General features: G+C 39.7%; 1 protein-coding gene across 1 annotated transcript in view; it reads right to left on the bottom strand.

The window, feature by feature from the left end:
• Positions 1 to 14,025, bottom strand: part of fer1l6 (fer-1 like family member 6) — a gene marked incomplete at its 5' end in the record, with an annotated part of 129,348 nt that overhangs the window by 49,338 nt on the left and 65,985 nt on the right. The window contains 4 exons of the mRNA XM_072569593.1: positions 1,556 to 1,672; positions 6,372 to 6,478; positions 10,797 to 10,971; positions 13,338 to 13,499. Coding sequence (XP_072425694.1) covers positions 1,556 to 1,672; positions 6,372 to 6,478; positions 10,797 to 10,971; positions 13,338 to 13,499 — 561 coding nt within the window. The remainder of the gene's footprint in view (positions 1 to 1,555; positions 1,673 to 6,371; positions 6,479 to 10,796; positions 10,972 to 13,337; positions 13,500 to 14,025) is intronic.

Below are 14,025 nucleotides of genomic sequence, written 5' to 3'. Positions count from 1 at the left end.
TGGGATAGGTTAAAATGGGAGAAATGCACAACAAAGGGAATTATAATTTCCTGGGTGATACCTCAGACAGTGAATATGATGAGAAAGAAAATGAAACCATAATAATATGGGAAACATTATCTAAGATATGGTTATAACAATGATGACTCCACTACTATCCCTTGAGCTAGAATCATAGACAGTGATGTTGGTTTGAGACGATGTTGCATAGCTCGATCAATCATTGGATAAACCCATTGAGCCATTGATGGATACAATCAGAACTACACTAACGGTCACCATGGATTATGACAAGAACCAAAGGATGGTCAAAGAATACATGAAATCCACAAATCAGCTGTTAATCCTGATGGTTCTATACTTTATCGGAGTTCATGAGCAGAGTCACAGCTCAGACATCAAACAAACTCACTTATATAATTCACCAAGCTCACAGTCTAGCTTCTCACAGTGCCAGTAGACAAATATGTTTGTGCAAGAAAGCTGTGCCTTGGTCTTGCAGCTTTTCCATAGTGTAGTGAAAATCAGGGCCATTGAACAGTCAATTTTTTAATGTACATTTCTAGCACATGAAGCGTTGTGTCAGGAATGCTGAAAGTTGTCTGGAGCTAATGAACTGCAGCACAGCAAGCAAGACTGATTCATGTGGCAATAGGATTAGAGCAAGGAACAATAGTGCAGAATCTGGAAATCTGAAGTAGGAACAGGAAGTGCTGGAAATAGCAAGTTTTGATAAGATTTATAGCTCAGTTTGAGGTTCTGGGTGTAAGTTTGCTTACTGTTTTGCAAGGTTCAATTTCAGCCATTGCATTGCCACACTAGGTAACATCATCAGTGAGCCTCTGGTGAAGCACTGATGTTATGTCCCATTTTCTATTTATATGTTTAGGTTTCCTTGGCTGTGTGATGTCCTAGAAGCATGGCACTTCGACCAGAACTCTATCAACAAGCATATCAATTTGGACCCCATCTACCATACTCTGAGAAAAAGAATAGGAAATCACTTCACAACACAGGAAATGACATCACCAACACAAGAAATGACATCATGTGCACAAGGAAACCTAAACACATAAATAGAAAGCATGACACAACACCAGCGCTGCGCTGGAGGCTCACTGATGATGTTACCGAGTATGGTGACGAAAAGTCTGAAAGTGAACCTTTCAGTTCAGTGACAAACTTACATCCAGAATGCTGGAAATAGGCAGCTGATCAATATGCATCTGTGAACAAAAAAAACAGAATTGCTTTTCAAGTCGGCTATTGTCAGAACCAGAAAATGTAAGAAATTGTTTTTAATAAATACAGAGTCAAAGAAAAGTGAGAACAAATATTTTTCTTTGCTTTCAAGACTGTGCATTTGTTATTTTTCATTTTCTATTACACGCTTGTACTTACCCTTTAGTTTGTTTCTCATATTATGAGCAAAATCAGTGAACTACAGCCATTCTTATTGATCAGTGCTACCATTCCAATCAATGATATAACTTATTGGTAACTTTAATTTGAACAAGCATTATAAAATGAACATTTATCAGTAAGTATGTCATACATTTTGGGCCCTTGCCACAGAAGAGTAATACTTAGACCACCAGTCTATGACATTCTCACTGTCTTGAATGACAGAAGGTTTCCTTCTTGATGTGAACTTTCGTGACAACCTCCTCTTCTGTAATAAAGCATAGGCAAATGGAGGTGGTTTCAATAAGGAAAAGAAATAATGTTTTGTTTACACACTTTCACTGGTTATATGCAGTGATAAACCATCGTATCCCATCACCGTGGCAAGGGAGCAAACCCTTAGCTTAATGGCAACATCCTCATTTCTGAATTGGAATCTTGCTCCAAACAATCCTGGTGAGTTAAGATTGGAATTCCATCCCTGGAGGATGATATCCAGCAGAATATTTGCACTGATATAGGTTCAATTTGTAGGCTGTGGAAGTTTTAAAAAAAAAGCTCCCGCCATTTGAAAGTAACCATCCTATCAGCCAGTGTAAGGAAGACAGTCACCATGGAAGATAAATTTACATCATGGTTTCTTGGGCTCAGAAACCGACTGAAAATCCTTCCACAGTTTCACATTATTCGCCAAACAAATTATCTGAATATACAACAACAACCTTAGCATGAATAAAATAAGCATGTTTAGTACTGAACTAAATAATAGTAGCTAATTAGAAGACCCAATGTACTGTATTGACTCGTTAAAAAAGTGAATTGTTAGTTATCTCAATTTTGTACCCGATATCAGGATTTATCTATAGAGTAGGCTCAGAAAAAAATTTACTTAATGTAAAGTGCTGAGAAGTTATTACTTGTATAGTTAACTTAATGTTATTGTTAAATATAATTTTCTGGATAATTATTTGCTGAAAAATGTGTTGCTGAAAAAGCACAGCAGGTCAGCCAGTATCCAAGGAGCAGGAGAATCTCCTGTTCCTTGGATGCTGCCTGACCTGCTGCGCTTTTCCAGTAACACATTTTCAGCTCTGATCTCCAGCATCTGCAGTCCTCACTTTCTGCTGCATAATTACTTGTCCTAGTAAGTTTGGTCCTCTTTGTTGACTTTTTCTTTTCCTTCTCGAACCTCTCAAGAGAGACAATGGGAAGAGGAAAACACCCCATGATCTGTCAATCTTTAATCTCAATCAATACCATTAAAACAGATTAGCTCATCTTTTATCTCACTATGGCTTTTGTGAGCTTGCTGTGCAACACTGATATTTCCTACATTGCAATAGTGAGTATATGTTTCCTAAAGTAACCTGTTCAGAGACTGTATTGCACTCCTCTGGAGTAGGTAGGATTTGAACCCTGGCCTCCTGGTTCAGAGCAAGGGACACTGCCTTTGCACCAGAAAAGCCTTTTGAAGTAGTAACGATACCAAATTACATAATTGGGTGTAATATCATATGGGATGCCCTGATGTTGTGCTATATAAATGTAAGTCACTTTTTTTGACCAATGTTAGGCTGCTACAGTAATGTCACTAATAGAAGAGTGTTCCCTTGGGAAACATTTAGGAAGTGACTTTGCAGCAACCTGAATGCCACTCGGGAACCTAAAGTAATGGCATTGGATACAGATTTCAATGAAACAGATAGCAGAAAGTATAGTTATATGAATAAACTCTACAACTTTACTTACATAAGCACAGAAGCACAGGCAGCACAGTGCTGCCTCACAGTGCCATGGACCTGGGTTTGATTTCAGCCTCAGGCAACTGTCTGTGAGGAGTTTCCGTGTTCTCCCTGCACCTGCATGGGTGCTCCAGTTTCTTCCCTCAGTCTAAAGATCTGCAGAATCAGGAGGATTGACTATGTGAAATTGCCCATAGTGTCAAGGGATGCATAGCCTAGGTGGATTAGCCATGGGAAGTCCAGGGTTACAGGGATGAGGTAAAGGGTTGGGTCTGGGAGGATGCTCTTCAGAGAGTTGGTGTGGACTGGATGGGTCAAAGGCCCTGTTTCCACATGTAGGGATTCTATGAGAAGGCTGGGAAAATTAATTGAACATTTTAAATTTATGATATTTTAATATTGAATAGGAAATACTGATTTCCTCTGGTTGATGGATGATTTTAAACTTTGCATTTAGGAGATTTTGGGAAATGAATGCTTTTCTACAAGAAACTGTGGAAGCAACAACCATCGTATTTTCCAAGAGAAAATGACATTCTTGAAGTGACATCACTTAATTTGGATCACTGATATTGAGATATTATATGATTTTTTTTCATGGAATGTGAGCGTTGTTGGTTAAGGTTACATTTATTGCCTGTCCCTTATTGACCTGAAGGAGATACTTGTGAGCTGTATTCTTAAATCACTGCATCCACAATGTCATTAGAAAAGAAGATCCAGGTTTTGTTTCAGCAATGATAAAGGAATGGTTTTACACTTCTAAGTCATGATGGTGTGTAGCTTGGAAGGGAACCAGCAGACAATAATGTTCCCATATTTTAACTTTTTATTTAGTTTTCAACATTTGCATTAAGGCAACATTTCTCTACTACCATATTCTATTCGAGAAAGCCAGTTGGTGAATATAGAACTGGAACCAATTGTTTTATATATATATATATATATATATATATATATATATATTATATTTATTAACAGAGTCATGTACTATAAGCATACACCTCCTCACACAACAATCATAATTTAAGTCTTATTATTTAAAGGGACCTAAGTGAATCCCCAGTTAAGTACCCATGACCTGTATACAATTAATAGCAAAGCATCCAGTTAAAGCTATTGAAGTACTTTTGAAATGTAGTTATTATAGTGCATGTAGCATTATAGTCTGAAAATGAAATCAAAGTTAATGGAGTCATACTTCCTCTACCAACATGGTACTCCATTGCTCTTTTCAGCTCAGTTCCAGATAACCAAACACTCTGGGTTTAAACAAAGCCCCCTTTCAGCACCCACATCAATTCTTCTACCAATTACTTTATGTCTTTTCCCCCTTATTGCTGATTCCTTTGCTCTCCACTCTATCAGAGCTTCTTAAAAGTTTTATACATCCAATTAAATCTCCCTTATTGCACAGAAAACAACTGCAGCCATTCCAATATTTTCTCATGATTAATACCATCAGCCCAACAGAAATAGGAACAGGAGTGGGCCATTTGGCACCTAGAGCCTGCTGCACCATTCAATACTCTCATGGCTGATCCAACATTCCTCATATCCACTTTTCTTCGTTTTCCCCGTAACCCCACTGATCAAGAATCTTTCTATCTTAGCCTTAAGTATGCACAAGGACTCTACTTCTAAGCTCTTGTGGCAAGGAGTTCCAAAGACTCTTAAGCCTCTGAGAGAAGAAAGTCCTCCTCATCTCAGTCTTAAATTGGTTAAAGTTCTCTACCTTTGGCAACAGCCTTGCAAATCTCTTCTCTACCCTTTCTAGCGCAATAACATATTTCCACTATTCTACGCTATACTCTAGTTCTGGCCCAACTAGCATTCTTACAATTCTAGCATAACTTGTCTGCACTTATATTCTTTAGCTCAACTAGTAAAGTATTCTGTATGCTTCTTTAACCATCTTATCTTCCTGACCAGCTACCTTCAGAGATTTGTTGCTATGCTCTCTAATCTTGTGTACTTTTTAGTATCCTACCATTTACTGGGTATCTATTTGCCCTGTATGTCTTACCCAAATCTCACACATCTCTTGATTAGATCCCATTTGTCTATTTTGAGTTCACCTGACTAGTCCATTGATACCATCCTGAACACTACAGCTGACTGCTTCACTGTCAATCACATAAGTCTTCTTGAACTGAAATCATGCATACTTAATCATGCATCCCTACATAAATTTGTTCTCAACAAAATCAAAATAAAGGAATGATCATTTTGACTCAATTTTTGATCTGCATTTGAAAAATCAATAAAAAGAACCAGTCATTTTCCATGGGTCCTCCTTTCAATTTTAGGGATAATTGCAGATTCTGGCATATTAAGGGTGTTGTGAAACTTAAAAGATTTACAAAGTTTTTCCAGGGTTGGAGTGTTTGGGATGTAGGGCAGCCACTGTGTCTGCGGATCCTCTCACCTCGGTTTCAGTTACCCGTGGTTTACAGCAACCCGAACATATTACATGGAACATTCCAGAACTGGGGACCGGGGGCTGCCTGGGAGGCAAGTTTCCCATTCAAACCCATGGTTTCGGGCATCCGCAATGGGTCTTGGAATATATGCCTCGAAGGTACGGGGGAACTACTGCATAAGGGACAGGCTGAATAGATTGGGGCTTTTTTTCCTGGAGACTTGAAGGCTGAAGGGTGACCTTTTAGAGGTTTATAAAATCATGAGGGGCATGGATAGGGTAAATAGTCAACTCTCCCACTCCTGCAGTGGGAAAGTGCAGAACTAAAGGGCATGGGTTTAAGGTGAGAGGGGAAAGATATAAAAGGGACCTAAGGGGCAACATTTTCAAGCAGAGGGTGGTGCACGTATGGAATGAGCTGCCAGAGGAAGTGATGGAGACTGGTATAATTGTAATATTTAAAAGACATCTGGATGGATATATGAATAGGAAAGGCTTAGAGGGATATGGGCCAAATATTGGCAAATGGGACTAGATTTGTCTAGGATATTTGGTCAACATGGACAAGTTGGACCAAAGGGTCTGTTTTTGTACCGTATAACTCTATGCCTGTATGTCCTGGGTATCTTTCTGGCATGAGGTTCACCCTAAGGACAGTGCCATATAACGATCAGAGTGCTCCTGCACAAATAACATGAGGTCAATAGAAGTGCATTAATATTGCAGGTCATCTTAATCTATAGTATTCAATCAGGTTCAACATAGTCACGCAATCTAACTTCAGTAAAGTAGATCTTACTGACCATGTGTCTTGAGAAATGTACTGCTGGCATTGGTTCAGATGATGCGTCAAGACTCATGCTTATATGGACTTCATTTTCTTGCATTTGTGGTATAGTACAAGGTTCATCTAAAGATTTTTTAAGAAGTCAATTATTAGTGCAAATGTAAACGTACATTTATGCTGAAATACCTTGCTGTAAATATCAACATTTATTGCTGTAAAGATCGACACAGCTCAGGTACTTTGAGTTTGGTTTTTCCAAAGATTCAACTCTTAATTTGTCTTTGCTTTAACTTTTCTATAATCTGAATCTGATAAATGCACATATTCAAAGTTAGTTCTACAGTCTCTTAGGTACCCAAACTGATATACTCCAGAGTAACCAGAAAGCCTGTAACCTTTTTATTTGGTTCACATACAGTCCTCTTCTGTTACTGATTTAAGACACAATGTGTTTTGGCTCATTTGACAATACTCTGCTTTCTAATTCAGAAACTTCTGCTTTGAGGTGTGTTCTCAGACTGAAGCACGTAAGCTAGCTTGGCACTTGAAATCCTGAAGGATTTCAGAATGAGTCAAAAGACTACTTTTAAATGAGGCATAATCTACATCTTCAGGTTCGTCTCTTAACGAACATGACCAAAGCTGAGAAATCATCATTAATCTCAAAGCTTTTTGCAAAATGTCGCTTTGTGCAAATGGACTGCTGTCCAATGTTATGAATGTGAATTTTTATATGTTGATTATGTTTTCGACTGTTTCTTCCATTCATGGTAAAAATGGAGAGTGAAGAGATTCATATGATCTATTTCAATTTCTGGCTGACAACAAACCTGGGTAGCTTGGTTAACATGGAGACTATAGCATGCAGTGTAGGGTTAATGGTTGCATTAAAATATTAGTAAGGATTATCTTTTCTGTAGTTTAAATAATTAGCTGCCAGTAATATGTAGTCAATGTTATTCTTTGTTGCAGTAAAAGTCTTAAAACATCAAGCTTTGTCATGTGATTCCCTTAAGTTTGTCATTAGGAATAGAAATATTGTATTTTTTTTGGAGGTATTGGTGTCTACATGGATGATAACATTAGACACTAAACTAAAGAAGATATAGAGCCCATGATGTTGGATGGAGTCCATTCACTTGAATAGGGGATTGGCTAACTAATAGAAAACAGAGTTGGGATAAGGGGGAGCACTTACAGGATGGCAACCTGTAACTAATGGATTACCATAGGGTTCAGTGCTGGGCCCACAATTATTTACAATACAAATGATTTAATTAAGGAAAACAGATGAACTATTACCAAGTTTACAATGACATAAAAACAGTTGGGAATGCAAGTGGTGAAGATAATGCAAAGAATCTGCAGAACAATATTGGCAGGTTAATTGAGTGGACAAAAAACTTCACACATGGAATAATATGTGGAGAGATGTGGGGTTATGCACTTTGGCAGGAAGAATAGAGGAGCTGACTATTATTTTAATGGAGAAAGACTGCAGAATGCTATAGCACAGAAGGATTTGGGAGTCGTCATGCATAAATCACAACAAAGCTAGCATCCAAGTTCAAGAGGTAAAAAGGAAGGGAAATGAAATGTTAGCCTTTATTTCAAAGGGGATAAAGTATAAAATAGAGGGGTATTATACAACTTAGACTACAGCTGGAATACAGTGAATAGTTTTCAGCCCCTTATCTAAGGAACAATATATTGTCATTGGAGATAGTCCAGAGAAGATTCACGAGAATAATCCCAGCATAAAGGAACTATCTCATTAGGCGAGGTTGAGGAGATTGGGCCTTTACTGAAGTTAAGAAGAATGAGAGACAAGCTTATTGAAATATGCAAAATCCTTCAGGCACTTGACAGGATAGATGTAAAGAGATTGTTTCCCCCTTTGGAAGAGTTCAGGACCAGATGGCATTATCTTGGAATAAGAAGTTACACATTCAGAATGGAGATGGGAGGAATTTCATCTCTCAGAGGATGGTGAATTGTGGAATTCTTTACAAGAGGCCTGTCGAAGTTGCATTGTTAAATATAATCAAGGTTGAGATAGACTGATTTTTAATCAATAGGGAATCAAGGGTTATTGTGAGAAGGAAGGAAAGTGGAGTAGGGTTATCGGATCAGCCACAATCTCATTAATGGCAGAATAGACTCGATTAGCTGAATGGCCTACTTCTGCTGCTACAATTTCTGATTTTAATGGAATGCTGCATAGAAATAATGACTTCCTGTCCAGTAAATAGTGCAAAATATTTTGCAAATTGATTGACCAAAATGTTCAGAGGGAGGTAGTTGCATAGCGATCACTAGTGATCTAGGGGCCCAAGTTGATAGTCTTTGAAAATGGCCTCAAGTCCCATCATGGCAACTGGTAGAGTTGAAGTTCCGTTAATAAATCTGTAATATAAAGCTAGAGTCAGCAACAACGGTCATGAAACTATCACCAGTTGTAGTAAAAACCAGTTATGATAAAAATCTGATTCATTCATGCCATTTAAGAAAGGAAATTTACCTTCCTGAAAGGACAGTTCTGAAATTGTCTGAAACCGGAACATTAATTCTGATTTCTCTCCACAGATGCTGCTAGACCTGCTGAGCTTTTGCAGCAATTTTGTTTTTGTTTATGTTTTTGTTTCTGACTTCCAGTATCTGCAGTTCTTTTTTTTTCATTAATTACCCAGTCTGGCCTTCCCCTGACTCCAGGTCTACAGCAATGCGGTTGGCTCTTAAATGCCCTTTGAAAAGATTCAGTTGGACTCTCAATTCAAGGGCAATAATATTGCTCTTGTCAGCAATGTGGTCTAACCGTAAATGGAAGAGAAACTGTTACATGTTACTGTAAATTGAATTAAAATTTTTGAAATGAAAACTGACCGACAATGATAGAGGGACAGTGAAAGGAAGGACAAAAACAAAAGAGAGAATATAGATTTTCATTCACATAATGTGTTTCACGACCTCGCAATATCTTACTGAACCTAAGGACCAATTAACAATTTTTGAAGGAAAAGTCTTGATTTTTTTGGACTCAAGGAAATGTGCAGGTTAATATGTGCAAGGCAAATTGTCACAATTTGTAATCAAATAAATGACCAGATTACTTATTTGTAGGTGTTTGCTGAGGGATTAAGGTTGGCCAGAAACACTGGGAGATCTCACCCTGTTTTGTTTTCCTTTGAATAATGCTGTGGGATCTTAAACATCCACCTAAGAGAACAAACATTTTACCATCCGAACAGCACCTCTGACAGTGCTCACTCAGTACTAAACTTGATGTGTCACTCAAGATTCTGTACTCAAGTCTCTGAAGTAGTACTTGATTATGTGAGCTTCTAACTCAGAGGGATGTATGCCAAAAACAATTAAATAGTCGCTGGAGGCAAAAGCCTTTCTTCAATATTATATTAGGAACATAGGAACTGGTGTGAGCCATATAGCTCCTCAAATTTGTTCCACCATTCAATGATCATAACTAATTTGCAACCTTAATTCATGTACCCGTATTCCTTAATATCTTTGGCTAACAAATATTGCTCAATCTCAGTTTAAAAATTAACACATGGTGTAGCATCAACTGCAATTTGCAAAAAAAAAACAGTTCCACACATCTAGCACTTTTTGAGTGAAGAAATGCACCCCTAACTTTACTCCCAAAAGATCTAGCTCGAGCTTTTAGACTGCTTCCAGTCCTAAATTTCCCAACCAGACATTCTGTTCTTGATTATATTTTATATTATATTGCAAGACAAAATTTAAGTGGACAGATGGCCCAAACATCATGAAGCAATAATTCTTTATTTCTATTGGCATCAATTCCTTGGAAAAATTAAGGTTAAAGTAGGAAAATAGAATAATTGCAAGGAATTAAGCCTATAGTTCACATCTGGTTGAGGAATTTTTTGTGGGAGAAAGTGAGGACTGCAGATGCTGGAGATCAGAGCTGAAAATGTGTTGCTGGAAAAGCGCAGCAGGTCAGGCAGCATCCAAGGAGCAGGAGAATCGACGTTTCGGGCATGAGCCCTTCTTCAGGAATGGGAGGAAGAGAGCTTCTTCAAGGAAGGCATCCTTGCAAGAGGATTCGCAGTAGGTTAAAATCTTCGAGGAGAAAGTGAGGACTGCAGATGCTGGAGATCAGAGCTGAAAATGTGTTGCTGGAAAAGCGCAGCAGGTCAGGCAGCATCAAAGGATTTTTTTGTGTCTATTTATGTGTCCCACTCTTCCTGAAGTCTCTTTCTGATCAAGACACCCTTTCTTCCTGAGAAAGTCCCTCTGAGTTTCCTCAGTCAATGCACCCCCCCCCCCCCTCACTGTTGCCACTTATTTCTGGAGGCCCTGTTACAGACTGTTTACTCATCACAGATGGGGGGGGGATAAAACTGTCCCCCGTTACATTCTCAGCTGCTTTGAGAAGAGTAAGGTCAGAGATACTTACCAGTTATGTCCGGTGTGCTTCTACATGCTGATTGACGATGTTCATGAGGTCTGTGCATGTACTGCTTCAGTGAGTTGATGGTATGTGTCCCAACAAGAGTGCTGCGGCCAAATGCTCTCCAGTCAACAACAGAGATACGGAGTGGTGGGTGAAGGTATTCATTGTCAGGTAATTCCTGTCAAAACAAACAGTAAAGCCTTTGTTTTACATTCCTTTTAAATCAACGTGCACAAGTCTTACAGGTACATGGTACAATAGCCCCAGTATTTACCAAAGGAGGGAGGGGTGACCTGAGAGGGACAAGGCCAGGAGTAAAACCTGGAATCTAACCCGTGATATTGGTACTATTTGCCGTTGGAGAGGTTGCGGGGGCAGGAGAAACAATGGCAAAAAAGCTGCAGCCAGGACAGTTGGAAGTGGTGTCCAACCAGAGAGAAATTGGGGTGAAGGTTGGACCCCAGCAATTTGGAGGTGGGGATGAATGGTGTGGGAAAGTGTTGCTTACAAGGAGCAGGAAGGGGCCATGATTAACAAAAGATTTACTTGAGGTGTTCAGAAACACAATACAGCCAATTTTGTTTAGAATTCCTACAGTGTAGAAGCAGGCCATTCAGCCTATTGAGTCCATACCAACTCTCTGAACAGCCTCCCATCTTATTCCTGTAACTCCCAGGGCTAATCCACCTAACCTATACATCTCTAGACACTATGGCCAGTCCACTTAACCCACACGACTTTGTGCGAGAAAACAGGAGAACCGAGAGGAAACCCATGCAGACACAGGAAGAAAATGCAAACACCACACAGGCAGTCACCTGAGGGCAGAATTGAACCTGGGTCCCTGGCACTGTGAGACAGCAATACCAACCTCTGAGCCAGTGTGTCGCTCTGTTATACAGACTCATTTCACTGCCAGGTTTCCCCAAGTCTCAAGGAACCTGTCCAGCAGTTGGAACCCATCCCCCAAGTGCACAGTGGGTGTGGACATTCAGACTTAATCATATTCAGCATCACCAAGTCAGGATACATGCCATCTGCACACCTCATTAGTATTATATAGGAGCAGTCACATGTGCAGTAGGTTGGTACAGGTCAGCATTTCTTGCTACATTTTGTTTTTAATGCAGAATACTGCAAAATCACCTGTAGCATTTTTCATCTATTATCCTCCACCACTAAATTACCCATGTTTCCACTGAATCAAATTACACAGAACACCAGGTAAGGGCAATGCAGACCTTTCAACATTTTTTAACCCCCTCCTCGACACTGTCACCACTATTGTTGGGAGGTAAATGACAACTCCAAATGAATCAATTCAATGGAGTGGATAGAGCAGATAAACAAAAAGGTTTGGCTCCAACACCAATCAAAATGGAAAGATGCTGAATGGAAATAAAGAGCAAAGAGACAGACCTACAGTCAGAGTCTAAGATTTCTCTCACTGGTTGCCAGAAAGTAGGGCCACTTCCATGATATGAGACCAGATATATCAAAAGAGCAGAAAAAGAACAAAACATATCCAGAAAAGTCAAAAGAGTATCTGGGACTGGAGGGTTTGAGTTGTGAGGAAAGGCTGGATAGACTGCGACATTTTTTCCTTGAGGGTAGAAGGTTGAGAGGTGACCTTATAGAGGTTTATAACATCATGACAGTCTAGATAAATTGAATAGCCAAGGTCTTTTTCTCATGGTAGGGGAGTCCAAAACTAGAGGGTGTGGGTTGAAGATGAGAGGGGAAAGACTTTAAAGGGACCTGAGGGGCAGCTTTTTCACACAGAGGCTGGTGCATACATGGAATGGATTGCCAGAGGAAGTGTTAGAAGAGAGTATAATTATAGCATTTAGATGATGTTTGGACAAGTACATGAATTGGAAAGGTTTATAGGGAAATGGGCCAAAAGCAGGCAAAAGGGATTAGTTTAGCATGAGAAATCTGGTTGGCATGGATGAGTTGAACCGGAAACTGTTTCTGGAGTGTATTACTCTATGACTATGACATATTTGGCTGCTCTGATTTTCCAAATGCTGTTTTGTTTCAGCCACCATGAGGCACATCAAGAATAAACAAGTTTTTTGGGAGAGCATCCAACATTTCACAGACACTGCTTGACCCCTGGCAGTCTGACAAGGCTGGCCTTTGGGCTGCTATTGTGCTCTGGGTTTAACCTGTCCTAAAGCATTGTGCTGAGGTTATTTAAACCATAAGGGTAGATGGGCCACAGCAGAGCAAAGCTGGCCACAATAACTGTGAATTAGAGCAGTACCTCATCATTCCGATAAAGGAGATATAGGGTCGTTCAATGATCTGAAGAAAAGATGTCACAACTTTAAGCAACTTTTCAGAAGCAATTGCCCTTCCTTCTTAATATATCTAGGTCTTCCTTAGACCCTAGTGTGGAAGTCATGCCTGCTCTTGGCTGGCAGGGACGCTAGAAGGCCCTCAGCAGTGAATACCAGGTAGTATTTCTGAACTATCACAGCAATGGCACCAAGGCCAGCAGAGACCTCAACATGATGAATGTAATAGCTGTTTCCTTACTACAATGAACCAGTCTCCCTGAATAGTAAAGTTCGGATTTCTCTTGTAACTCTGAATGACAGAAGATTTGATTCCTTTCCCTGCATATTCAATGAAGACCTGCGGCCGGTCCACAGTCAGCAGCTGCACCCGTTTGAGCTCGCGGAGACCCCAAAAAAACACCTGCAAAAAACAAAATTACTATTCAGAATGGACAGAAATCGACTTTGACATCTAACATTTGATGGGAATCAAGCACATTCACATGTCGAAGGAGCAGCCCTCCAAAGACTTATGATTTCAAGCAAACCTTTTGGTCTATAACCTGGCGTTATGTGACTTCTGACTTTGTCCACCTCAGTCCAACACCGGAACCCACACATGTTTTACAATGGAGGCGGTGTTACATCGTATATGTTGATATGAAGACTGTGGCTGTGTTTCGCAGCGCTAAGGGAGCAATGTGGGTTTTCAGAGTTTTGTACTCAATATTTATCCCTCAACTGCACTATCTGAGAGATTATCTGAGCATATATCTCATTGTGGGGCCTTATGGAGGAATGGAGATTACACTTCCAAAGTTACTCACTGCTGTGCAGCACCTCTGGATATCTTGAGAACATAAATGCCTCTATTTAAGTATGAGTTCTGTCTTTCAAGCACCATGATCCCTTTTATCATGCATCTTACCAGCCTTCACGTCTTCCAT

The sequence above is a fragment of the Chiloscyllium punctatum genome, chromosome 5 (genome assembly GCF_047496795.1).
Source record: "Chiloscyllium punctatum isolate Juve2018m chromosome 5, sChiPun1.3, whole genome shotgun sequence".
Lineage (NCBI taxonomy): Eukaryota > Metazoa > Chordata > Chondrichthyes > Orectolobiformes > Hemiscylliidae > Chiloscyllium > Chiloscyllium punctatum.
The sequence above is the reverse complement of the archived record's forward strand: the minus strand, read 5'-3'. Positions and strand labels throughout refer to the sequence as shown.